Raw genomic sequence first — 26,252 nt, 5'->3', positions numbered from 1 at the left:
CGTGGGTTTCCTCCCACAGTCCAAAAACACACATTCGTAGGTTGATTGGCGACTCAAAAGTGACCATATGTAGGTGTGAGTGAATGTGTGAGTGTGTGTTGCCCTGTGAAGGACCGGCGCCCCCTCCAGGGTGTGTTCCTGCCTTGCACCCAATGATTCCAGGTAGGCTCTGGACCCACCGTGACCCTGAATTGGATAAGCGGTTACAGATAATGGATGGATGGATGGAAGTAGAGAAAGAAAAAGAAAAAGAGAGAGAGAGAGAGAGAGAGAAGCTGATGAATAAAGCAAGCCTTCTTCACAAAACAGGACATGGGGAGATATATTTTTACACATGTACATTATGCAGTGATCCGTGTGGCAGTGTGAAGGCTTTGGTTAAATGTAGAGAATATTTACTGTGTGAGGTGTCACTAAAGGTAAGGAGGCGTAAGGAGATTACTAAAATCGCAGTGTATTCCTGGCTGTAGAGGCGGGAGTCCTCATGTTTTCAGGTCTCCCCAGACCATTGCATAAGACAGAACTGGTTTCCCACGACGACCCCGGTCAGGGAAGGCCACGGGTTAAGACTTAGGCTAAATACTCACAGTTTAATTTTAGACATACGCTTAGGTGAAATTACAGTTCTTGGATTTAGGAGATTTATTAACCCTTTAAACTGCAAACCCCTCACTCCCATAACGACCTAATCTGGTGTATTCATCATCGACAGCAACACTTTCTGAAATATTAGTTTGAGTAAATCATGACCAAAAACTGAATAATAAGATACAGCCTTTGAGAGCTGCAGCTGGAAATAGCCTGGAGATCAAGCACTTACAGCTGCAGAGGGTGCTTAAAAAATAGGTTAATATAAATGCTTTTACAGAGAGCATTACATCACCCCAGCTGTAAACCATACCCCTTTTGTTTACAGCGTTAGATGTAGAGCAAATAGAGGGATGAGGTCCAGATTATACGGAGATTAGAGTTTAAGGAGGAAAAGGCCTGGAATTTACATAATCCGTGTTTGTGTGTGTGTGTGTGTGGTGGAAATATAGGGCTGTCTGAGTTCTCAGTCTGGTCTGATTGGTTACATAACTGTGGTCATCTCCTGTCACCTATGAAAAACTACAGAATGCACAAGCCAGCATGTGAAAACACACACGCACACACACACACACACACACACACACACACACACACACACACACACACACACACATAATCTGGTCAACCTGTGTAAACCAGACCAACCATCTGGCCTTCACAGTCGATTGAGCCTGTCGTAGCAGGCCTTTGCCAAGCTGTATTCAGTGTAGTGGAGTATGGGCCAAATACAAATACCAGATCGAAATGAAGAAATGAAAAGTTTTGAATTAAACTTTTCCAGTCTGAATAGGACCTCTCGTCTGTGACAACATCCAACGTTCCACAGGATTGTTTGTGCCCGCGGGGTTGCAAAGCCCCACACACACGCACCCACATAAGCTAAAACATCAAAGAACCCTTTAAAGTAACACATGGCCCCAACAACCCCCTTTTCTCTTTTAACTAACAGAAACTGTCGAGATAACCAATTTTTATAATGCTTTTAAGAGACAGGGACCTCAAACAAAAGGAAGGGTTATAATCCCGCTTGGGACAAAGTGGCACCTCAATGTCTCGTTATCTTCCACGGGAATCAACAGATGTTCAGAAAGGGGTGACCTCGAATTGAACCCCATTGACTCATCTAAGCGACAACCTACACATGGATCAACAGCGACTCCAAATGGACACTGGCGAAACTACGCCTCGCTCGGAGCCGCCGGAAACCATAGCGGAAAATAGTCGAACTCTGATTATTTGTGTATAAACAGATGTATTAATGTCACTTTCTGTACCCTCAGATGAATGCCTACCTCCTAATGAAATGTTGTATATTGTGGATTGTTTCTATCATGAAAAGAAATCCTACCTCTGAATAAGAGAAAACGGATTAATATTCCTTTCTAGCGTATCGTCATAAATGGGACCTAAAAATGAAACCTTATGTAAATGTTTGATATTAATAATCCAGTGTACTCATTGTTATATGTTGATAACAGGTATAAGAATTTCGATGCGCGAAATTCATATTCTTTCTGTGAATCAATGACTCAAAACCCCTTCTACTCTCTCCCCCTCGCGAGAGTCACGTGAGTCTGAATTTGTGTCCAATCAGAAAGAGGACGCCTCCCGTTAGGGCGTGACCGCGCCAGCCTTGAAAACACAGAGTCTCCGACAGCGTATTCGAAAGAAGAGAAGCCACAGTTCAAGAGAAGTAGAGTTCAGTTCAGCAGCCAAGAAGAGAAGAGTTCAGCCGACGAGAAGAAACAGTTCACGGAGAAGAAAAGACAACAATAACGGCGAGAACATCCGAGAAACTTTGAAACTACAAAGAAACGCTTTCTTCTCCACGCCGACAACGAAACAAAGGAAAACCTCAGAGACTTCATTGAAAGCCTACGAGAGACGTCTCGAAATTAGCTAAGAGTATGAAGTTTTACTAATACGTCGAGTAATTTGAATATCTTCTTTTCTTTTAATCTTGTTTATGTTTTATTACCCATCGAAGTGCGATCTCACGAGTGATCAAAGCAGGTGAAACTTATTTGTGGCCAGAATAAGATATCAACCTTTTGATTAGTCGATAGCAGATATATTAACGTTATAAGCTGATTCATGAAGACATTACTCCTGGAAAACTGAACAACGAGACGAGCTAATACTCGGAGAAAGCCGCTCCATTCCGGTGGAAAACCAGCCACGACTGCGAAACTCCAAAGAGGGGAAACCTCGATCGATGCAGCTCAGCTTGAAGCCGAAAGTTTTCAACTCAACCGGAAAGAGATCTTCCCATAAGCGGGCCTGTCTCTCACCACGTGGGAACGACGAGAACAACCCCAGAGCACGGAGATTAAACAGCAGGACGCGACGGCTCGGTGAAACGGCGAACGAGTAAGCTAGCGTATTTAACACCTTTTCCAGGAGCTAATGTCTAAATAAACCCTCTTTATAATTTACCATTTATTAACCTTAGTTAGCAACAATTTAATCACAAGACAGTAGAGCCTAGCCCACCTTAAGGTCAAAATCGGTTTTCCCTGCGATGATACCGTGAGATTATAAGGCTACGCTATGTTAATTAAATATCTTCTTTTTATTAATAAAACTCTCATTATTTGAAATCACAGTGTTTGCAATTTGTTCATTATTTTCCTGAAAATCCTGACGTACTCACTTAGCGTGATTATTATTCACTCTCAAACTAATTAGTAATGTTTTAATTGCCTAAGACAATTATAAACTTTAATTAATATCATTAAGTCAAATATCAGAGATTAGAGGAGTTTGAATAAGGTCAACACTATAAAACTATAAATATAAATATAGAAATATATTTATATTTTTCAGTGTACCTTACTACACTACATCAGCGAGAAGCCTTTTAGAGGGACTCTAGATTTACGAGGACTGTTTAGATAATTAAATCAAAGAAATCTTGTATAAAATAATAGACAGTTACGTAAGACTTTGCGATGTAGTACTACAAAGAAACAATGGATTTATGAGGTGTAGTATCCATGTGTTGCAATTACGTGATACATTTTTGCCATACACAGCTCCCCTCTCTGCGCTGGAGAGAGTCTCACAGCACTCAGAAGCACAGAATCCCACCGTGTGGGGGATGGGGGGTGGGTAAAGGATCCCACTGGGTTGCAAATTGAAGACTAAAAGACTGTTAGCCATATTAGCATTTTCATCATAGGATCTAATGGAAAACGCCAGACTCTCTTCGCATTTCTCTTCTGTCAGAAGTGTGGAACAGTAATATGGCGGATGTCTGTCTTTCTCTGATATTAGAGTTTAATTAAATAGTTTTTATCTGAAAATGTGAGTGATCAGTGAGTGATGTTCCCACAATGCGGCAAAACCGAAGGCACTGTGTCGGTCATAGCAGTTTCTTTACTCACTTAGTGCACAGTATGTCGAAATTATTCACATTTCCCTGTCGAAGTGCTGCGTAATTAGTTTTATTTTCTGTGACGTAGCTCTTCTATGGACAGACACAGATGAACAGTTTATTTATAAACGTAATGCAGATAAATGAGTCAGTGGATCCATATTTATATTTCCTTTATTTTAACATGTAAATGAGAACTAAATGTGTTGACAGAAACCCTAAAATAAGTGAAACCCATGAGTTTTTCTATTGTGTGATTGTGTAGAGTAGCTGCCAGAGTGGGGACCTACTCATTACTCAGTGACGTAAGCTGCAACCCATTGATAGGGCAATGGGTAACATCCTAACACCACTGACTGGAAAAGAGCGTCTGCCTACAGCTGTAAATGTGAATATAAACTGGACTGTACTGATCATCTATAATGAGAGTCACGTGAAGAGAATACTGAATCATGAAGCGAATCAAATCAAGGACAGGGTGCATCACACTGTAGCGGTATTTGTTGCTACACATTCTAAACGCAACAGCCCTCAACCACAGCACAGCTGAATCAATCGTGCGACAGGGTCCCTCCACTGTTTCAGCAAAAAGACGGAACACTTGATCTAGGTTTATCCACACTCCTCTGCTTTGGGATTGGTTAGAGGGCTCATTTGCATATTGCTGCAATAATGATTAGCAAATTACGTGCTTTAAGCAAAACAGTTTATACATACCCACTCCCTCATTATACAAAGTGTGCACCTCTGGCTCTACCTTTTTTCAACAAGTGAAACATCTGTGACCTGCTTTTGTCAAAACACCACAAGGATCAAACCACACAGCAGCTTTCGCCCTCTGTCTAAACAGCCCTGTTCAGAACGCTCGCTTTCAGCACCTGTTCCTTTAAATGATAATGAGCCGCTCGCTGTTCACCCCGACCCCGAGCGCACAGCAGTGAGGAGCGAGGAGCAGAAGCTCTGGTTTTTAGCCGTTTTCACTCTGTTCTCTTTCTTCTACGTTTTTACTCAGTGCTCTTATTTCTCCGCACTGGTTGTGTCTGTTTTGCTCCATTTAATTTCACATAAACACAGGTCCTGTGCTGTGATTGGAGAGACCCAAATGAGGAGGCGGGGCAATACTAAGCTGTCGGGACTTGAACGACAGAAGCAGCACATCAGCTGAATGACTCGTTTTATCCCAGGATTTCTGACCTAGGCAGCCCACAAAACACTGACTGGGTGGTCTTCTTTCACAGTGTGTAGGTTGGTGGGCTCCAAGTCGCCACGTTAATGTACACATGCACTGAACTGAAGTGATGTTTTTCATAATAATAATAAGTTCCTAAGTGAATTCACTGAGTATTAAACGTGACAGAGTAGGGGTCAGTGCAATGTTCGCTGGTGGGAGAATTAGTAACCCCTGATACAGTAAAGGCCTAACTCTAATAGCTCCTTTAACATGTGAATTAATTTCCTAGTTACTGAATAACGTATAGTTATTAAAAAACATGCTGCGAGATTAGTACCTGAATGTTAAGGAGTTGAAATAGCCGCTCTTGCTTTTGAACATGCAGGGTGTTTTGATGGGGGATGTTAAATGACGCCTGTGTTTAGAGTCAGTGCTGTGGAATGGTCAATCTCCTCTCTGCTCTGGATGAGTGAGTCCAGGATCAATACCACGTTCCCTCTGATGACTCTAGTGTGGTGAAGGTAGTGCACTGGGGTTATTCAAGTGCAGCACAGTGCAGAATGAACCATGGAATCTGTTGAGTTGCTGAGAGAAATGAGCCAAGCCTGAAGTTCTAATCCTTCCAGTTCTGTCTGTCTATCTGCTCTCACTTTCACACTTTGGGAACGCTCTTAGCTCGGTGTTAGCACATTTCTGCTTAGAGATAAGTCATTTGCATTTAAGCTCTGAAGTTTTTTTCCCGCCTGTCAGTTGCAGCAGCATTTTATTCTTTCTCAGCTGTCGTTTTATTCTCCTCCCTCTACTACACGAGGCCTTTCCAACAGCCTGTTTCCTCGATGCATATTTGTAAGGCAGTTTTTGCACTACACCTCATTGTAGAGCAGTACAGCAAAACAGAGGCTCTGCATTTAACCCCTTAATGACAGCAAACATACGCAAACACACACAGTGGTGGTTCTAATCTGGTCTATATTGATTATATCAATTTTAACTGTTTTATTATTTTTTTAAATTCTGTTATGTCCCCAATATGTGTTCATGTACTGTCCTTAAAAACCACACTACCACACTGTAGTCACATTATTCTGCCCCTCCCTGCCACATGGAAGCAACATGGAGGAGAACCTAAACGCTGAGGCCGACCGAGCAGCTTGAGCCCCTCCAAAAGTAAATAAATAAATAAATAAAACAGAGCACTTGTGGTTTGGACATGTTACGTTTTGACTTTAACTTTTAATTCCCATGTTAGTTCCGTCATAAAAACCTCATTCTTCCACCTTCGCAACATTGCTAAAATCCGTCCTTCTCTTTCCCAGTCTGCCTCTGAACGCCTCATCCATGCATTCATCTCCAGCCGTCTTGACTATTGTAACTCTCTTCTTTCTGGCATTAGCTCCTCACTACTACATAAACTCCAAATGGTCCAGAACTCTGCTGCCCGTCTCCTCACCCACACCCGGTCCCACCACCACACCACCCCAGTTCTCCACAACCTCCACTGGCTTCCTGTTAAATATCGTATTCAGTTCAAAATCCTCCTTCTCACCTACAAAGCTCTCAATAACCAAGCTCCCTCTTACTTATCGGACCTTCTTCAACCATACACACCTAATCGCATTCTCAGATCTTCCTCAGCTGGTTACTCACCATCCCCCCTTCTAAGCTGCGTAGTCTTGGAGATCGAGCCTTCTCCAGACACGCCCCCCGCCTCTGGAACTCCCTTCCTCCAGAAATTCAACAGTCAACATCTCTATCACTATTTAAATCGAAACTTAAAACACACCTGTTTGCGGCTGCATTTAATCCCTCTGTTTCTGATTAGCCCTTGTTTTTTTTTTTTGTTTTTTTTTTTTATTTATTTATTTATTTTTTTTAACCTTGTTCCTGTTTTGTATCATTGTATGTTATGTAGTGTTATGGATGTGATTGTCTTTATGTGTTCATCTGATTGTAACAGCGTCTTTGGGTTACTGAAAAGCGCATTAAAAATTCCATTTATTATTATTATTATTATTATTATTAAACTAGACACTGAACAAAAAGAAGTCAAATGTAAACACTGAGAAATAAAACATTTCAGCGACCAATGAACAATCACACAGCGAATATAAACAGTGCTCAAAAAAACAAGAGAGGAACAAGCTCCCAGCGACTTTAGAGAAAATATCACAGCTTTAATTCTGGAGCACATTGGAGTCAGTGAACTACGGGTCAAAACTACAAAACAAAATAGACGTTCATTAATCATAATCGTGGTAAAACGTACAATAAACCGTGATATTGATTTGTGCTCATATCGCCCAGCACTAACACACACACACACACACACTCACCTTTATGCCGAGGAACAGTGGCATGGATTTAAAAGGTAGGAGAAAGTGATGTTCCTTTGCTAACCCCTCCCCCAACCCCCATTTGCTTCCTGACAGTCCCAGGGATCAGATTAGTGACCTTCTGGCCCCAAACTCACTCCTTTAACCTCTAGGCAACAACTGTTTTATTTATTTATTTATTTATTAAAAGTCAAATTTAGTTTCTCTCAGTGTTTGATGCCATTTTGCCATCAAGAGTTTGAGGAATGTAGATTATTAAGCTGTGGATCACAAACACCACTCCAACTCGCCATGAGCCCAGAAAATGCTCCACAGCCCAATTCTAATAGGATTTATACCCCTGTAGTTGAGAGTTGACTACGCTCATTTGCAGCTGCTCCAGAGTGTCCCATATCAATTCTTGCTTTCCTAAGGACATCATAGCAGCGATATCAGCTGTGCTTTCGTAATGTGTGCCCCTCAAACTAGCGGGATTCATTCATTCATTAGAAATACAGCGTACGGCAAGACTGTTTTCAATTCAGAAACTCCACATAGAACGGTGAACCTCAGAGTCTCCTGATGGTAATTAGGGCAAGGCTCCGTGCTTTTGCTGGAGGTAGACTGTCTAATGCCCTCAGAGTAATCTGCTTTGTCGCTCGAGTAGCTTAACACAATGCTTTCATTCACCAGCTCTGGAGAAACAAGGAAGTTGGATGTCATCATGAAGTCTGAAAGCCTAAAATTATTAGTGCCATCTCTGGCTGCGGTGAATTGCATTCTGACGACAGCTTGAGCGTTTCTGTCCTTACCAGCGTCCAAATGCTTTCCGGACCCTTATGAAAGCTGGCAGTTCTGACAGGCTGGCTAATGTAGCTGGATGATATTAGATGGATGGTGAGTTTATTTAATCACCGAAGCTTATTGGCACAGAGATGACAGGCCCATAAGAAGGATGCCACAACCACAGAAGATCCAGAGGCAATGTGATAAACAAAATAAGCCTGAAAAAATAAGCCTAGACACCAATTATCATGATTAATTTCCACTACGTTGACGTGCACTCACCACAGGCTCAGCTGTTCTATTGTGCACCCATAGCTGCGAACTTTGTGAGGACAGGGGTGACCTTAAGGTGAAAGGGGTGGGTTAGGAACCGGACGGTCAGAGGTTCAATCACCAGGACCTGTGGGAAATGCTAGGGAGGGAAGGAACTGTGGAGCAGTGGAGCTAAGGTTTTCATATTTATGATCACTTCCACACTGATCAACTTCCTGACAGTTGGTTGTGTCTAATTAAAGCTGCAGTGTGCCGTGCAGAATGTGTGTAAATGAATATTCACACCCCCCCACCACCAATAAAACAGCATCACTAGACAAGAGTGTGCATATATAACACACTCTTCAGTCTCTGACTTCCTGCCTTGATCACCACGATGGCGCTGTTGAGGAGATAATTCAGTTACAGTTACGCTGAGCTCTTCCGTTTCTGCCTGCACTGCATGAACATGCCTTGGTGTTTCTCAGAAAACAAAACAGTCCCACCCTGCTACCGGGCCTCGGCATGAAGCTCAGAACTTACTCTGCCAGTTTTCCACATCATCCTGGGAGAGGCGCCGGGGGAGAGGCTGGGGTCCAGCGCCAAGTCCGATCTCAATAATGCGCTCAAGCTCAAAACCAGCACCCGATAACTCACTGCTGTTTCAGTACCGCGCTGAACTCTACGGGCCTGCGGCTAGACAACCTGCCTTAGACCCACTAGTGCACTACACACAGAGCAGACAACTCTGGAGAACAGACTCCCCCTCCCGTTTGTGTTCATTCAGAAGCGCTGCATCTTTAAACTGGAATGGTGTAAGGTCTGAGTAAGAAGCGACTGTAACTTGCTTGTGGCTGAACTTTAACTTGTGTGTAAGTTTTTATTCACTTTTTGAGTTACCACACGTACTCATTTCACAGATGTTTAGTTCTGTGACGCTCAAGGTCTGCTTCTACGTTCACAGTAGCACTCTCCCAAGTTCCTCCTTAAGTAATGTAACTGTATAATTTAAAGAAAAAAAAACAGTAAGAATTAGTCAGTGTTACCCACTTTCTGCAGGAAGAGAGAAACATCACCTCTTTTCAAGTTCTTTAATGTTTACAGGTCTCTCCGCCGCCCACAGAAGTGGCTCCTGATTTCCTCAACCAGTTCAGACCAAGACACTTCATTTTTTACCATTTAAGGAGCCAAACACTGGACATTTTTCCAGAGTGCAAACAGACTTCATTCATTCATTCATTCATTGTCTGTAACCCTTATCCAGTTCAGGGTCGCGGTGGGTCCAGAGCCTACCTGGAATCATTGGGCGCAAGACAGGAATACACCCTGGTGGGGGCACAAGTCCTTCACAGGGCAACACACACTCACACATTCACTCACACACACACACCTACGGACACTTTTGAGTCGCCAATCCACCTACCAATGTGTGTTTTTGGACTGTGGGAGGAAACCGGAGCCACAAACAGACTATTTTATAAAATTTAAAATATATTAAAATGTGCACTGCAAAGAATTGCTGTAAATTTACAGCGAGTCTGCTACAGTATTTTATTGTAAATAACAGTATTTACAGTAAATTATTGTATTATTCAATTACAGTAATATGCTGTAAAATTGAAATACAGTAGTGTTCCTGTAAAAATGGCTGGGAACTCTGGGGCTGGGAATTTTTTTACAGTGGGTATTGAATTAAAACCCTAACCCTTTGCCTTTAAGGGCGTATTCACACTTGTCCCAAATACATAGATCCACTCCCAGGACCGATTCTGGGCTCGTTTGTGGTCGGGGCTCATTACGGCTGGTTTACTTCCACACACAACAACTCCATTCGAGCCGTGGATTGATCACACAATTCCATACACCACTGTTCTGTGTAGTTTTACAAAAGTAAGAAGCAGCGTAATTGGTTTTTGGACACAACGAGTCAAGCAGGCAGCACAGGACCGTGGTTTTGGGATTCAACTGCACAGGAGCCCCCCGCAAACACAAAGCCGTTTTTATGTGAGATGATATTTATCTGTGCAGACGAGCACGTTTTTCTCGGCACACACACACTCCACAAAGTGATTATTACAGTCACCCAGCTCCAGTGTGGTTTTATTAGGAATGAGAAAGTAACGCAGAGACGAACCAGTCACATTATAAACTGAACCAATCACACAGCCCCACCTGTGGCCCCTGGAGCAGAGAGATTCCACACCTGAGTCCACTAGAAGCAAACCCCAGACCACACATCTCAAAAGGGCCTGAGTCTGGTGCTCTGAACCACACCTGGGCTCAGAAACAGCTTTCACACCGAGCTCTAGTGTGAAGACGGCTTAAATGAACTGTTCAAAGACTAACCACCCACTTCCAACAAGTGTTATCAGTTAAAAAAACCCATATGGTGTTTAACTTCCAGGAACATTTTAAATGTGTTTATCATTCAAGAACTTCTCTGAATGCGTGAGGGCGTAACAGGCCATTGTTTCTGTGAGATAAGCCTGGGGCATGAAGCATGCAGCAGCCAAAGACCGAGGTGTTTAGGGTCAGTCCTTAAGAGGACACATTATAACAACTATAACATCGATAATATCTGAAAGTTTGTGGACACGCTTTACGTTTAGTTCCTCAGCTACTTTAATGTGTGCCATTCAACCGTGCGCAGACACCCGGTACAGAAAAGTAAAACATCAGATGGAGTAGCTGCACATGAGCCTAAGCTCCACAAACCCAAGGCCAAGCATCAACTCGACTTCACACAAAGAGGAACACCCCACTCTGGAAGAATTGGAGTGGTGTTTTGAGCCAAAGTCAGTATCAGTGTCTGACTAGACTTGGGATCTTGTGGCTGATGGCCTTCAAATCCTCACAGAAATGTATGATATAGCGCACGTTCATTTATCTGAAGCAGACACTCCACTCTTCCCAGAACTCAGGGGAGGGGGCTCTCCACAAGACGGAGAGGAATGCCATATGCACAGCTTCATGAAGAAAGGCAGATGGACCTCTCTGTCTGTTCTTTACTCTGGCCTCTGGCCAAGGTGCACTCACCCTCACAGCTGAGTGAATAGGAGTTGCTGACCAGAGGGAAAACCACGTCTACGATAAGCCTGAGCACGGGCTCACGCATGGTCAAACTTTAACACTCTGAGAGTATTAAGGGCGAGAGCTGAGGGCTCAGGACAGATAGTATCACTCGGAGCAGCCAAGGCTCTGACTAAGCACATGCAGTAAAAACGCTGAATGCTATTTTTACAGCTACAATGGCCACAATTCAGGAACAGACTGTTCCTGGAGCTGCTGTGGATGTTTACCAAGTTTTTTACTCAATTATAAACCACCGGAGTTCCCAGATCATTTAATCAAGTCTGATCTGCTGTCTTAGAGTAACAGGAAGCACTGTCCTCATAACACGGCTCATACGCTACAGACCAAGCAGCAGGCAGAAGGGTACAAACCCCCACATTCTCTGTGGCGACTGAGCTCCCGCTGATACATCTGTGATGAATTGGAGTGGGGACCCAGAACCGCATTCTGTATATGTCTTACAGTGAAACACACCATGCTTATTTACACACAGCTTGTATAACCTCCATACAGCAGCTTTAAATGAACTGAGAAGCTCTGGAGCAGCGGCCAATGAGCTAAAGATCTCTGCGCTTAAAGTTCACGATTGTTTTTAGACAATGACCGAACTCCAAACATGCAAATGGAGGAAGAGCGATGGGGATATTGCTCTGTTAGGTGGGTAATATTGATTTATTTTTGCTGTTGGAGACGGCTAACTGCATTAGCGCAAATGCTACAAAACTAAACACCTCGTGTTGTGAATGAGTTTCTGTGGTAATTCAAACAGTGAATAAAAATCACAGACAAGTTACACTTCATCCACATTCAAACAGTCGGTTTTCTTCTTAAACATACCATTCCACCTTAAGATGCAGAGATCCTGAACGTAAACAACGGCGTGTCCCCACAATCCCCCTCCTTTAAGGTAAAACTATGTAGTATGTTTACGTTAAAGGATACAGCTTCATTGTGATGCTCCACTGAGCTGTAACAGGGAGAATAGAGCCTTTGTTGTTGCTACTTCAGGCTCAGCACTGCAGAAACTGCACTATGTAACTTTGCAAAAAGACAGGAATCCACCTCTCCCTCCCCCTCACTTTCAGGACACTCCTGTAAAAGTGACTTACACTCTGCAACTGTAGAGCAGCAATACCAAATCTTACCTAGTGTTGTTTTAAATGGATTTATCGTATAACAATCTCACTGCATTCCGCAGCATTTAAAAATGTGGTATCTCAAAATGAGGGCGATATTTATGACGTGTGTGTTGTGGTCAAATTTCTGTTCGGTGTCTTTAAAAGTCGGCTAAAACGTCAATGTGCATTTAGGAGAGCTACAGGGAGGGGGCGCTGTGAGAGCTCAATGACTGCTGATGTCACGGTCTGAAAACGGGTGAAGAAAAGCCCAAGCCCATTAGCCCGCCGCGGTTGTGAGTTTAGCGCTGAGTTTGGGTTAAAAGAGAAAGGAAGACAGCTGTAAACAGACAGTTCTCAGAAAATCCTTCACTCGACTTTGTGCTTGCAGACATATGGCTTTAGCCTCTAAATAAGTGTGTTTTGAGCCTCAGTTCGCTGAAAAATCTGCAACCACAAGTGCCTGTTAGCGCCAGCTGTGCTTCTAAACAGTGTACACCGTCTTATTTCGCTTATTTTTGTAGTTTTCTGTTCCTTCAGCACGAGATGCTGAAATTTGCCCTCTCTCAGTAGCCCTCTCAGGTTTTGAATCATCAACACGTGTCGGTGTGTACTGTTGGACGGTGCTTTGCTAAATTCACTCAACATTGTGCTCACAGAAATAAGGCTCAGCGCAGCCTGCCAGATCACCCCCTCCCTACAGTAATACCGCGATAATATTTTGATACGATATGACGGTATAAAAACGTGGATACCGCCCGTCCCTAGCGTGCACAGTTTGACGCTGTATAGTGATCGACTATCAATGAATAAAGAAACGAATGACGAATGTATAACGTATTTTCAGAATGATTACAGCTTGAGAACTCGCTCTACAACTTCCCCACTTCAAGCGCTGCAAGCGACAAGGTCACCTCCTTCAAGGGAACTACAAAAGAGAGTAGGTTAAGCTCCGCAGAAATGCAAAGCATTCACTCGAAGGCATACAGTAAGGTATGTGTCATTAAAGGCAGGTTTACACAAGACTCTTCTTTAAACTCCTCCGTCAGCTCGGAGACTACACGGAAGAGGACGGCAGTGGGAGGCGGAGTGGGGCACAGAGTCACGACAATGTACAAGACAACAATTAACCCAAGAACCCAACGGAAAAACAGACAGGTGCCATTACTTTTTAATGACCTATATTTGGACCAGGTATCAAGTTTCTTAATGGCCTCATAATAAAGCGCGTACACTATGTCCTAAGGTTTGTGGACCCCCCTTTATAAATGTGTAAATATCAGGTGCACCCACTCATTTACACCCACTGCTTGCACAAGCCGCATCTCCAACCATGTTGGCTATTTTTCAAAAAAACAAACCTTCTTTGATTCAACATTCTCAACTCTTTTCAAGTCAAATCAAATCAAATTTATTTATATAGCGCTTTTCACAACTGATGTTGTCACAAAGCAGCTTCACAGAATTCCAGTAAGACAAGATTTGACATGAAATGTAAAGACAAATGTAAAACCCTCAAGTGAGCAAGCCAGGGGCGACAGTGGCAAGGAAAAACTCCCCCAGCGGAGGAAGAAACCTTGGGAGGAACCAAGGCTCACAAGGGGTGACCCATCCTCCTCTGGTCAATCTACTGGTGATGATAGTTAGTAGTCCATGAGAACTTCAGTGTAGGGACAGCTTCAAGGCACTTGGTGGTTGCTGGAGTGTGGGCAGCTGGTCTGAAGCGTGGAGGAGGATCTCGACAGTCATCCATCAGTGTCCAGACGGACAGGTGGGCAGTCGTTTACTCGGAAAGATGTAAAGGGATGGAATTAGTTTTTAACTGTTTTGTGTTTGTAAAGTAGAAAATATGAAAATTTCCAGAGTGTGGCTAATGACTCCGGCAGATCTGACCCAACACCCTACATTTTTCAAGTAAATGTAGGGTTTAAAGGAACATCAGGTAACATTTTTTAATGTTAAAATTACACCTTCAAAGTCATTGTGATGGATCACTGAGCTGTAATAGCGAGAATAGAGCCTCTGTCATATCCACTCTGGGCTCAGCACTGGAGAAACTGCACTATGTAACATCTGGATTTCATGATGTTTGTTGTTTAATGTTTTTTTAAGTGAATTATATTCTGGCAAATCTTAAAAATGCAAAATCTTACCTATTCTTGCTTTACATTGTTTGCTTATAATTACATTTTACAAAATCTTTTCTAAAAATATAGTTGGGATGAAACAGAATGGGACGCTGTAGAGCAGCTGCAGAGCCTCTTTAAGTTGCCAAGTTTGGGCTAGAGAGAGTATAAATCCCCAGCACTGGGTGGTGGAGCACTGGAACTGTGTTCTCTGGAGAGACCAAGCTCCATCAAATACTGTTCCTGCATGTTGGAGTGGGCCCAAAGCTAATCAGCATCAGTACCTGCCCTCACTAATGCTCAGGAAGCTGGACACCAACACACATTTGTAGAAGGGCAGAAGCTGTCGCTGCAGAACAGGGGAACAGTCTCTGTAGGACATTTCAGGTGTCTGCAAACGTGTGGACACTGCAGTCATCAGTGCTAGCTCGATCATCAGAGGTCTACAGGCCGGCCTTGGAAAACAAACAGGACTCCTGGAGAAATGCTGGATGAATGGGCGTCCATAGTCTGTTCAGTGCACACTGAATGGACTTCGCTAACATGGATTAAACCTAATCTGAGACTTGATGGTATTTCACCATTTTGTCCCAGTTTAAATCAACCTTCTGTGTGTTAAAGAGACAATATGCTACATTTTAGTACAGTTTCCACCCCCACAGGGTGTCCTTTACAGATTTGGAGGGTTTTTTTTGGGTCACTGTCCCTTTAAGACTCATCTACACTGTACCGCCCTATTTTTATTCTGAAAAAAGAAAAGGCTATCTATAGTTATCACAGTCCAGTGATCACAGTCTTGCAGTAAGAGCTCCACGCTACAAAGCGGGGCATTGTTGTGAGGATTTGATTGCACTGTAGCCACACAGACAAACACATTCCAGACACAAGTTAAAGGGCTAAAGCGTGTGGGTAGGACATTAACTCTGTCCTTAGGTGTAAATGATACTGTAATGGAGCAGGGTCATTACGGTAAATATCAGTTACAGTTGTAGAGCTGCTGGGTGTGGCTCTGCTGGAGTGGAGTGGCGAGGGAGGCGTTACTCCGCGGGAGATTTATTCACTGAATGAGCTCAGGGTCAAACTGTGCCAAGGCCACTCTGCAGGCAGCACGCTGGCGATTCACAAAGACAACACACACATTTTAGCAGTTAGCAGCTCTGGTCTGTGTGTGAGGCAGAGAGTGTGTGGAGGGGATGGGGAGCGGGGAGGAGACAGAGAGAGAGAGAGAGAGAGAGAGAATCCTCCTGCAGGCTGGTCTATGTATTGCGGGTACTACAGATGAACAGATGAAGGAATAATTATGCAGACAGTAAGTCAATGCGAAGGCCTCGGGGAGAATCTCTCAGCCTCAGACCCGAAGAGACACGAACTGTAAATCGTTACGGTTCCTTCCAGCGAGGGAGTGAAAGGCCTTCCGGTCATTCCCGCGCCTTGTGATCTCATTATTCTCTCCATGCTGCGCACGTCCTTGGTGAACTGATCATATCCGAGCTCTGTGGAGCGTCCCCATGTGTTCCGGCTTCGTCTGGCTGTTTATTATAAACTATGACTAAAATTAGACAGCCATTACTAGCAGTGAATTCAGCTACTTTAAAGGAACACTAGGTAGTTTTTTCACCTTAAAATTACAGCTTGAAAATCATTGTGATGCTTCACTGAGCTGCAATAGGGAGAATATCGCCTCTGTTGTAGCTACTCTGGGCTCAGCACTGCAGAAACTGCACTGTGTAGCTTTTGGAGGAGGGTAGGAAACCACCTCCCACCCTTTTACATTTCAAAACAATTTTTGGATCGGAAGGTGTCCACAACACTTTGGCCACTTTGAAGTGCTTCCAAAAGAAAGTAAAGCATTCCAAGTTATTTAGTGTAGCCACAGGACAAGAAATACAGCTGCATACACCAGTCTCAGGTTCATTTTCTGCTCATCGCAGAGCAGGTATGATTTGGGTGGTGGTCCTTCACTGCTCTGTGGGGGTCCTGTGGGGGCCTTTGCCATTGAAGGACAAGGTGAAAGGGGGCAAACAAAGTATGCAGAGCAACAGATGGACTACAGTCTGCTGGTCAGTGCTCCTGTATGATCAGTGGAGCTAGGAAACTGAACAATGAGTTTTTAAGGCGGATTGGTATAAATAAATACATTGTCTTTTCAACAACTATTCCTACCCTTCTCCAAAAGTTACATAGTGCAGTTTCTGCAGTGCTGAGTCTGGAGTAGCAATAAAAGAGGGTCTTTTTTCTCTATTACACACTATTAAAGCATCTCAGTGATTTTTAAGCTGTAATTTTAAGGTAAAAATACTACGTAGTGTTTCTTTAAAGCTGTAATTCTATAGAGCTGCATACGTTCTTCTAAGACGTAGTGTTCTCCATAAAAAAAATGCTCAAACTGTTCGATAGCTTTCTTCACCTGTCCTTGAGGCAAACGCTCACATGTACAACACTTGGGTTTGTTTTTGAACACACAACACTGGTCAAAAGGAAAACAGCTAAAAGGTGGTACGTGTTGCATAAGAGAAGGCCCCTTTTTTAAGAGCAGAGCCAACTTGGCCGTGTTCACTCTGGACTCCGATAATGGAGCCATTCTGCTGCTTGGCCTCTAACAGAACTCCGTCTGGAGGGGCCAGATTCCACCACGGTCTCTTGTGAATCAGAGGTTAATTACAGTGTGACCCAGAGAGGTGATATACATCATGGGGTCTCTACATGTCGCAACGGGACGCGAGAGAAAGCATCACTCACCCACCCCCTAAAACACACTACTGTAAAATACAGCCCTCCAGCTGTAGTCCCACCACAGACATGATGAGAGTCCTGTGTGCAGCAGAATAACCCTGGACCTTCAGGGACAGTACAGTCTTCTCATGGGTGCGCTGAGGCAATCTTCACCAGCCTGACTTTCATTCACACGTAGGTGCTTTGTGCTAACCCCACAGTAAAAGTGCCTAGGGAGCTCAGACAAAGACAAACACATATTACATCGAGGGAGTAGCCCTGCTGAGGTGGTCTGGTTAATAACATTAAGCTATAGTCAAATGAGTTCTCTCTCTCTCTCAGTGTGTAAATAAATCATATCATGTTTGAGCAGTCTGATGTTCTGCAAATTACAGCAGCTTTACGCGACTGAGGAAACGCAGGCTGTCCACAACTTTATGACCAGCCCAACCTTAAGATTACCCTCGGTTATCAGCAGTGTTTCCCACTCCGGTTCCAGAGGCCTGCACAAATGATATGCGGCTAGATGGCAATAACTTGACTGGGACATATTTTCATTATGATTTTTAGCATATCTTTGGTTTCCAAATACATTGTGCACTGATTTAAAAACAAACTATACTCCCACATTTAAAAAAACTCTATGAACAACCCACACAAACACACACAACACTCTAGCACACGCAGTGCTGGGCGATATGAGCACACATCAACATCATGATTAATTTTACATTTTACCACGATTACGATTAATAAACGATTATTTTGTTTTTGTCCCTCAGAGTTCAGTAACGAGGCTTGTACTTTAAATATGCTCCAGTGTTAAAGCTGGTATATTTTTTCTCATGTTGCTGGGAGCTTTCTCTCGTTTTTTCTCAGCGTTTACATTTGACTTCTTTTTGTTTGGCGTCGTCTTTATTAAAGACAAAACACAGCACGTCCAAACCACAGACGCTGCGTTTGTCTTTGGTACGAGCTCGAGTCGCTCGGTCGGCCTCTGTGTTTAGGTTCTCCTCCATGTGGCAGATAGGGGGCGGAGTCATGTGACTACAGCTTGGTAGTGTGGTTTAAAGAGACAGTACATGAACACACAGTGGGGACATAACAGAATAAAAATAATCGAGACAGACAAGATTAGGTCAATGAGAAGTTCTGAATTTTCATGCTTTTTCAACCTAGATTATACAAGCTGGGAATCCAGGAGGAACAATAAATCTTACCTAGTGTCCCTTTAAAGGTTTTACACTTTTTAATTTTAGGTTAAAATTTGGGAATTTGTTTTGTACCCTCCTCCAAAACTGACACAATGCAGTTTCTGCATTTCAGCCCCGAGCAACATAGAGGTTCTATTCTCCCTATCACAGGTCTGTGAAGCTGATTTGTAAGCTGTAATTCTCAGGTAAATACACTGCCCAGGTTTCCTTTAATGAAGCTAAACTCACCAATTATAAAAGGTCTTTCGAAATGTTGGGTCATCGTGTACGCAAAAAGCAGGCAGGCCTCCAGGAATGTATTGGGAAACACAGATCTGGAGCAAGAGGCAGAGGGACTGACCTAAGCTTGTTCAATAAGAAACAAATAATACAGCCTGTAAAGAGCAAAACACTGAACAAACGCTGCTTTCACTGAGCAAACGCATGTGTCTGACTCCAGCCGTCTGCAGCGTACAGTAACACCACTCTTCCACTCCCACGGCTTGTTTATGAGAAGAAAATCATTAAACTGTTGTGCTCCACACGCTCCTGTGCTCCTGCACTAATTATAGGTCCATGCCACTGCTTATGGAGAGGCGTCAAGGGAGAACATCATTTGCGCCAAGAGGCTTTAGCAAAAGAACACGGAAAAACACACTGTGATATGAGCAAAACATTAGCACCGGTTTTCTAAACGTGATCAGGTGAATACAGTCAAGGAGCCGCTCCGTCATCGGGCAGGACTATAATTCAGTATCAGTATTAAATATTTAATTAACTATGACATGATTTTTAAACACATTTTCAATATTTTAATACACATTATTAACAACATCTGTTATAACATATTAATACTGACAAAGCTAATAAGTTCATGTTTGATGGTGAGGTCATATCTCGGTCATTTTACCATGGATTTTCATATTGTTTCTATCAACATCAGAATCATATCTATAAAATTAAGAAAAATATCGTCATGTAAATTTTGGCCGTATCGTCCAGCCCTATTCAGCCATGAACTCTCTTAATACTTCAATAAATTAAGGATTAAATTATATATACAGTCATACATATTAAGTTATCTAACTACTGAGGTCTGGAATTATCTCGTAAGGCCGTACAGTGCTGGCTGTGTTAATTAGTGGAAAAATACACATCGCCGGATGAAACAGCAGGAACGAGTTTATTGGGTCGGTAAAAACACTTGGAAAGACCGTCATGAACGGTAGCATTTCAGCTACTCATCAAATAAAATGGCATTCTTGCAGTTTGGAAACCTTCACAGTGAAAATTCCAGTGTTGAACTCATTGCTACATTGTGAAATGACCTCATTCTTTGTTCTTTACGGTCTCTGAACACTGGAGGAGGAACCTCAGCACTCCTGCTGATATTCTACAATGTGTTAGTTACTGCAGCACTGTAGGAATTACCTCAGGGGTGAACAGTTAGCTCACAACTGTAGGAGGTACATCAGCCCTGAAGTTTTAAAGGTGTAGATTCTATTTCAATCTCCACAGAGTAGGGGCTACCTCAGAACTACTTCAAATTCACACAATGAAGCACGTTGCCAGGTCTATGTTTTTTTTTTGAACAATTGTTGGAACCTACTACTCACTTCTTCTCATATTTATGTGACTGCCAAACACAGAATTTTGATTTGAAGACTTCTGAGGTCAGAGGTCTCTAAATCCTGACCTGAATTCAGTTCCCATGCCTACAACTTATCACTGGGAGTTATGAGAACCACTGATGTGTTACTGATTGACCACCTGGTGTTTTCCTTATCAGTGGTTATGAAATCCAGGACTGAAGAGTGGATTCAAGGTCTGGATATCACAGCGTCTACTACAGGTGCTACTTTAGCAAGCCCAGACAGCAGCCCTTGTTCATCTAGACTGTGTCAAAAGGATCGCACATTTGACAGCCTGACTGTATGAACTATTCGTCGGCTGATACATGTAAGTTTTGTACGGCATGGAAACAAGCAAAGATTTAAGCGCAGTTGATGAATCAGCTTCAACATCTGTGTTTGTATTAATCTACAAAATAAGTACAGCCACTTTTTTAAATGGACTGCTATGTGCAGAGTTTATTTGATATTTTTGTTCTTCTTATTAACGTTAATATGGTATTATTTCGATTTTTTTAAAAAAAAACCAGTAAATCAAGCATGTTTTTTATGTTGTTAAAATATTATGCTCAAATTTACATGCACTAACACCAGGTCAATACGTAATCTGGGAATTCTGTGCATCTGTCTGTACAAAGCTTTGATAAATAAGGACCAATGAAATAAATCACAAGTCTAGAGTTGTTTCGCTAAAGGCCTTTTTTCAAAACTTAAGGGGTCCCTCAAATCTTAAAGCAACTGTCAGTGCAGGTGTCACCATTTGCCTGAACAACGCAGAGAGTCTCCACCATTTAGGACATACTTTTGAAGTATAAATGACATCTCAGCAATGTGTCATTTCGTCAACTTGCGAGGAGCAGCACCTCCCAACCCCCCCACCCAAACACCTCCCGCTCCCGCCTTTTGCTTTTAAAGCTGCATAAGGCGAAGACTTCTGGTATTGGTATCAATATCGGCGATACTGGCCCTGTATTTACTTGGTATCGGATCGATACCAAAACTCCCGGTATCGCCCACCTCTACTCAGTAGTGCTTTATCACTGTAGGGGCTACTGAGACTCTGTAGGAGTTACCCCTGTACTAACTGCAGTAGGAGTTGAAGCTGGTGATTTTCCTCCGTTCTGTTGTGAACACGTGCTGGGAGTGATAAGGTTCTAGTAGCTGTACTCTCACTTATCTCAGGCTGAAGGCCAACAGCGCTGTCAGTCAGTCAGGACTTTAAAGGCTCTGTCTCCAACTCCCACAGATACAAACCCCCGCCGCACCCACACTATCACACTCACAAACACACTGAACTGGGCACGTGCAGTTCAATAACAGTGCTGAAACTCCGCATTAATTCAGGCACGTATCGAGCGTGTTGAACAAGGACGGGGGTGAAGAGTTTGAACCACTCATAAACAAACCCAGCCAATCAGAACTAAGCTTGGAAAATAGACTGGGGCTTTGTTGGTGTAAAGGATCAGTAAACATTATAACCACAACCACCTAATTCTTATTTTTCCTTTTCAGAGTGGCTCTGAAATAGTCACATGGATATATTTACAGTGGTGCTAACTGGAACATGTAGTCACACTACTTTTGCAGACTATTGTTCCATATTTACGATGACTTTATCATGAGTAATGCAGTCTAAACCAACATCACTCACAGGTCTGTTTGTCAACTGTCTCAACACCTACCCGTTTACAGTGATACAGCCCGGATCTGTTTTCCTCCTATACGTATTTTTAAATACCCTTAGATATTTTATATTTTAAATAAAGGCAAGTTTAAAACAAAGTAAACGCCATGTATTTGTGTGTATGTTTATTTTGCTTTAATCTTCTATTTATTTAAAAAAAATACACCATGTCCCTGGAGTCTATTCACTTTCTTTTCAACTCTATTCTCATGCTGTTACTGTATGATGTTACTGTATCATTCATTATCTTTAACCCTTATCCAGTTCAGGGTCGCGGTGGGTTCAGAGCCTACCTGGAATCATTGGGCGCAAAGAAAGAACACGCCCTGGAGGGGGCGCCAGTCCTTCACAGGGCGACGCACACTCACAACTACGGTCACTATTGAAACACCAATCCACCTACCAATGTGGGACCATGAGAGGGAACCGGAGCACCCAGAGGAAACCCACATAGACACAGGAAGAACACACCACACTCCTCACAGACAGTCACCCAGAGGAAACCCACGCAGACACAGGGAGAACACACCACACTCCTCACAGACAGTCACCCGGAGGAAACCCACGCAGACACAGGCAAAACAGTACCTTCTGCGCCACCTGTTTTCTTGTAGTATTCATAGGCTGTATGTATTACTATTAAATGTATACAGTTTGTACTGCGCCTTTAAAAGACCTGAGAGTTGCACTTGTTCGTTTATAGTTACTATAATTCCACAATGTTTGGTTGTAAAGACAGTCACCGAAACACAGGCCTGTAGTGATGTCTGTTTTGACTGTATGAATATGAATATGAATGTATCAGGTTTCTATATGAACTCCAGCACATTTACATCTTTTCTACATAGTGATCCGATTAGGGAACAAGCAAGGAACCACCACCAGACTTTCTGGCCTACACCTTGTCTTTTCTCTGCATTAATGTGTAGTATATACTGTGCTCAGTAGTGTACATTGTCAGCACCCTTCAATCTGCACTGCATTGTGGGTGTTTTCTAGTGCATGTAGCGAGTTTATCACTGGCACTTCATTAACACTGAAACGAAAGGGAAAAGCTTGCTTCACCCACTCCCCTTCTCTTGTAAAACCAATCATGGAAAACGCAAACTCTTGCACATCCTACAAAGTGACTACTACACTATTGTGATAAAGATAGTGAAATAATACACTGTGCTGCCCTACTGTCTGCTCTCTGATATCTATATGAATGAAGCCTGGTTTCTGTAGACACCAAACACACTGTGAAATCCAGTTTCCTTTCTGGAGGAAGACAGCAGAAGAATCCAGTCTGATCTAATCTCATGATCAGATCTTTGCAAACAGAGCTTGTAAATCTGCTGTTACAATCCCATCCACACAACATTAGAGCCAAACAAATATAGATGTGTGTGTGTGTGTGTATTCACATGCCATTACACAAGATCACTGGATTAGGAACACCTACCTCGTATCTACACTCACTGTCCACATTATCAGCTCCACTGACCACACAGGAGCACTTTGTAGTTCTACAATTACAGCCTGCAGTGCATCTGTTTCACTGCATACCGTCTTATCTCCATTGCACTTTGTTCTGGAGTGATCAGGACCCCCTCAGGACCACCACAGAGCTGTTATCAGAGGTGTGTGTGGCTGGTAAAGGGGTGTGCGGTGACAGATGAGCTACCGTCTCTGACTTTACATCTGTCGTCCCTTGTTTGTTTGGTGGACTACTCTCAGTCCAGCAGTGACACAGAGGGGTTTAAAAACTCCAGCAGCACTGCTGTGTCTGATCCACTCTACACCAGCACAACACACACTAACACACACTCCGCCCTCTGGGATGGAGAAGTTGCTGTTGTGGGTTGCCCGCTTGGGGTTGCCTTGACCTAAGCACAAAGTGCACTGGTCAGGATTCGGGATGCAAGCCCTCTGGCTGAATTGCTTAGTGCACCTTTAATGTACATGAAGAGTGTGTGTGTACAGGTTATATTACAGGCCTATAAACACACACACACACATGTCATTTTACACATACATGACTGCCACTGTTATCCAGAGATCTCTGCTGCAAACCCCAGCCCCAGAACACCACCCCAGCCCCAGACTCGAACACATTACCTGCTCTTTCCTCTTCTGCCAGCGGCCACAGGGGCTCTCCTCCAGGATCTCGCTCTCGTCCTCGCTCTCCTCCTCCTTCCCTCCGGACTCGGAGATCCTCTCCGGGACCGACATGGTCATTTTAATCCGTCCGGGTCGATCAGGCTTCCCTCCGAAAGCTCTCCGACGCCACGGAAATAAGGCAAAGCGAACCGTTCAGAGGCAGCGAGGTCCTGATACACCGCGGGGGACACACTCGCCGCCTGAGCACGCCACACATTCACGTCCGAGCCCTGAGAGATGACCACTCGCAGCACAAAAACACAGCAGGAGAGATAGACACGTCTTCCTGAGAAACCGCAGCTCGCTCGACCACAGGCTCCGAGCAGCAGCCTCCGCCGACCCGGGAGACGCAGAGCTCTTCAGCAGCGAGTGTGTGTGTGTGTGTGTGAGAGAGAGATTAACAGAGGCTGAAAAAGATAAAGCCCCCAACAGCACGACCCTCCTCACAGCGCACGAGCATCTATCGCGGTTCACCTCCTTACGGCTCTGATCCTGTTTGTGCGCGAGTACGTGAGTGTGTTTGTGGTTGGTTGGTTGGTTCGTGTGTGTGTGTGCGCGCGCGCTTGTGCGTAGACAGAGCTTTCGCAAATTTCCCTTTTTCCCAAGGCCTTACCGTAAACCTCGTTCTATCGGCGCAGGGAGCTTCTAATAGCGCCGCACGTGTCCTAAAGTCTGCGGACACAACTGTGAACGCGACTCCTTGATGTTCTGAGATGTTCTCTTTGTGTAGTCTTCACTAAAAACTACACTGCCTTGATTTAAAGCAGCTGCACATGAGTCTAAGCTCACAATGCCCAATGTCATGCGCCGGCTGGAGGGGTGTAGAGCCCCTCAGAATTAGGTTGTAGAGCATTGCAGCTCCATTCACTACATTTGGATTGAGCAAAGGGGCAGTAAAGGGGAGAAAGAGCGTGCTCTCATTCTCTCTCACCTTTGTCTCCACTCCGCCACCCCCCCATAGCAACTACTAGCCTTACGCTAACCCTCACCTTTCTATCTTTATTTCTTTCTTACAGAGAAATTTAAAGCATCATCAAAATATGCCGTATTTAAAGTGACCTGACTCAGTTACAAACTGGTTTACAGCAGATTCCAGGACACCAAAGGACAAAGCCCATCACCAAAACACTAAACATAGTTACAAACAAAAACAAATAAACAAACAAAAACTGAGGGCAAAATTCGTATAAATTTGTAAACAAACTTTACTGCGAGTTTAAAATCGATGGTTACCAGTAGAATGTGTGAGTATGTGTCACCCTGCGAAGCACTGGCACCCCCTCCAGGCTGTGTTCCTGCCTTGCTCCCAGTGATTCCGCGACCCTGACCTAGATCAACGCTTACAGACAATAAACGAATGGTTGCAAGTGTAACTTTCCATAAGATATTTTTTATACGCTCGTTTAAAATGTACACTGGATGTAAGCATTCTGATAAGGCGTGAAATCTCATGTCAGACTTTAGCCTATGGATAAAACAATGATCTAAAACTACCCAGTAAACATTTAGCCGTTGATTCAACGTTGAAATAACGTAATGACTGCCGTCTAATCAACGTTCTCTTAAGGTTGAAAATGAAATTTGAAAAGACGTCCAAACACAGACATTGAAAAGACGACTATTAGACGTATTTTGGACGTCCATTGACGTTATTAATTGATCCCGAAATAAATTACTTGTATAAAACGCGTTTTGGACGTCCACTGACGTTATCGATTGATCACCACTTCATAACTAACTTATTAAGATGGATTTTGGACGTCCATTGACATTTAAAATATGTCCTTGATGGACAGACTACTTTTAGACCTGTTTTGAACGTCCAGGGACCTTCCTTGTTTACTGGGCAGAGTTATTTTTATAGGCTGGGCCTGGGATAAGTACATTAGACAGTGATCTTGTGATACCGTCAGGACTACTATTAAATCTCGGAAGTGGATCAATCAGTGCCGAAGAGGAGTTGTTACTCTGAATCTGAAAATAGAATCTAATAGCTTGAGTGTTTACATTATTCGGAAAAGTCATCGCATTAGTGTGTGTAAGAGCAACACAACGATGAGTCCAGTCTGATAGATTAGCATGGATCTCG

The 26,252-nt window shown here is 43.4% G+C and overlaps 1 protein-coding gene across 2 annotated transcripts in view; it reads right to left on the bottom strand.

Annotated features, from left to right (window-relative positions):
• nrbp2a (nuclear receptor binding protein 2a) overlaps positions 1 to 24,707 on the bottom strand; it is a 50,536-nt gene extending 25,829 nt beyond the window's left edge. For both annotated transcript variants that reach the window (XM_066681093.1, XM_066681094.1), the window contains exon 1: positions 24,122 to 24,707. In XM_066681093.1, coding sequence (XP_066537190.1) covers positions 24,122 to 24,241 — 120 coding nt within the window. In that variant the 5' untranslated portion in view covers positions 24,242 to 24,707. The remainder of the gene's footprint in view (positions 1 to 24,121) is intronic.
• Positions 24,708 to 26,252: the final 1,545 nt, after the last annotated feature.

This window comes from Hoplias malabaricus, chromosome 9 (genome assembly GCF_029633855.1).
Source record: "Hoplias malabaricus isolate fHopMal1 chromosome 9, fHopMal1.hap1, whole genome shotgun sequence".
In the NCBI taxonomy this organism is placed as follows: Eukaryota; Metazoa; Chordata; class Actinopteri; order Characiformes; family Erythrinidae; genus Hoplias; species Hoplias malabaricus.
Note: the sequence above shows the minus strand (reverse complement) of the source record. Positions and strands in the feature narration are given on the sequence as shown.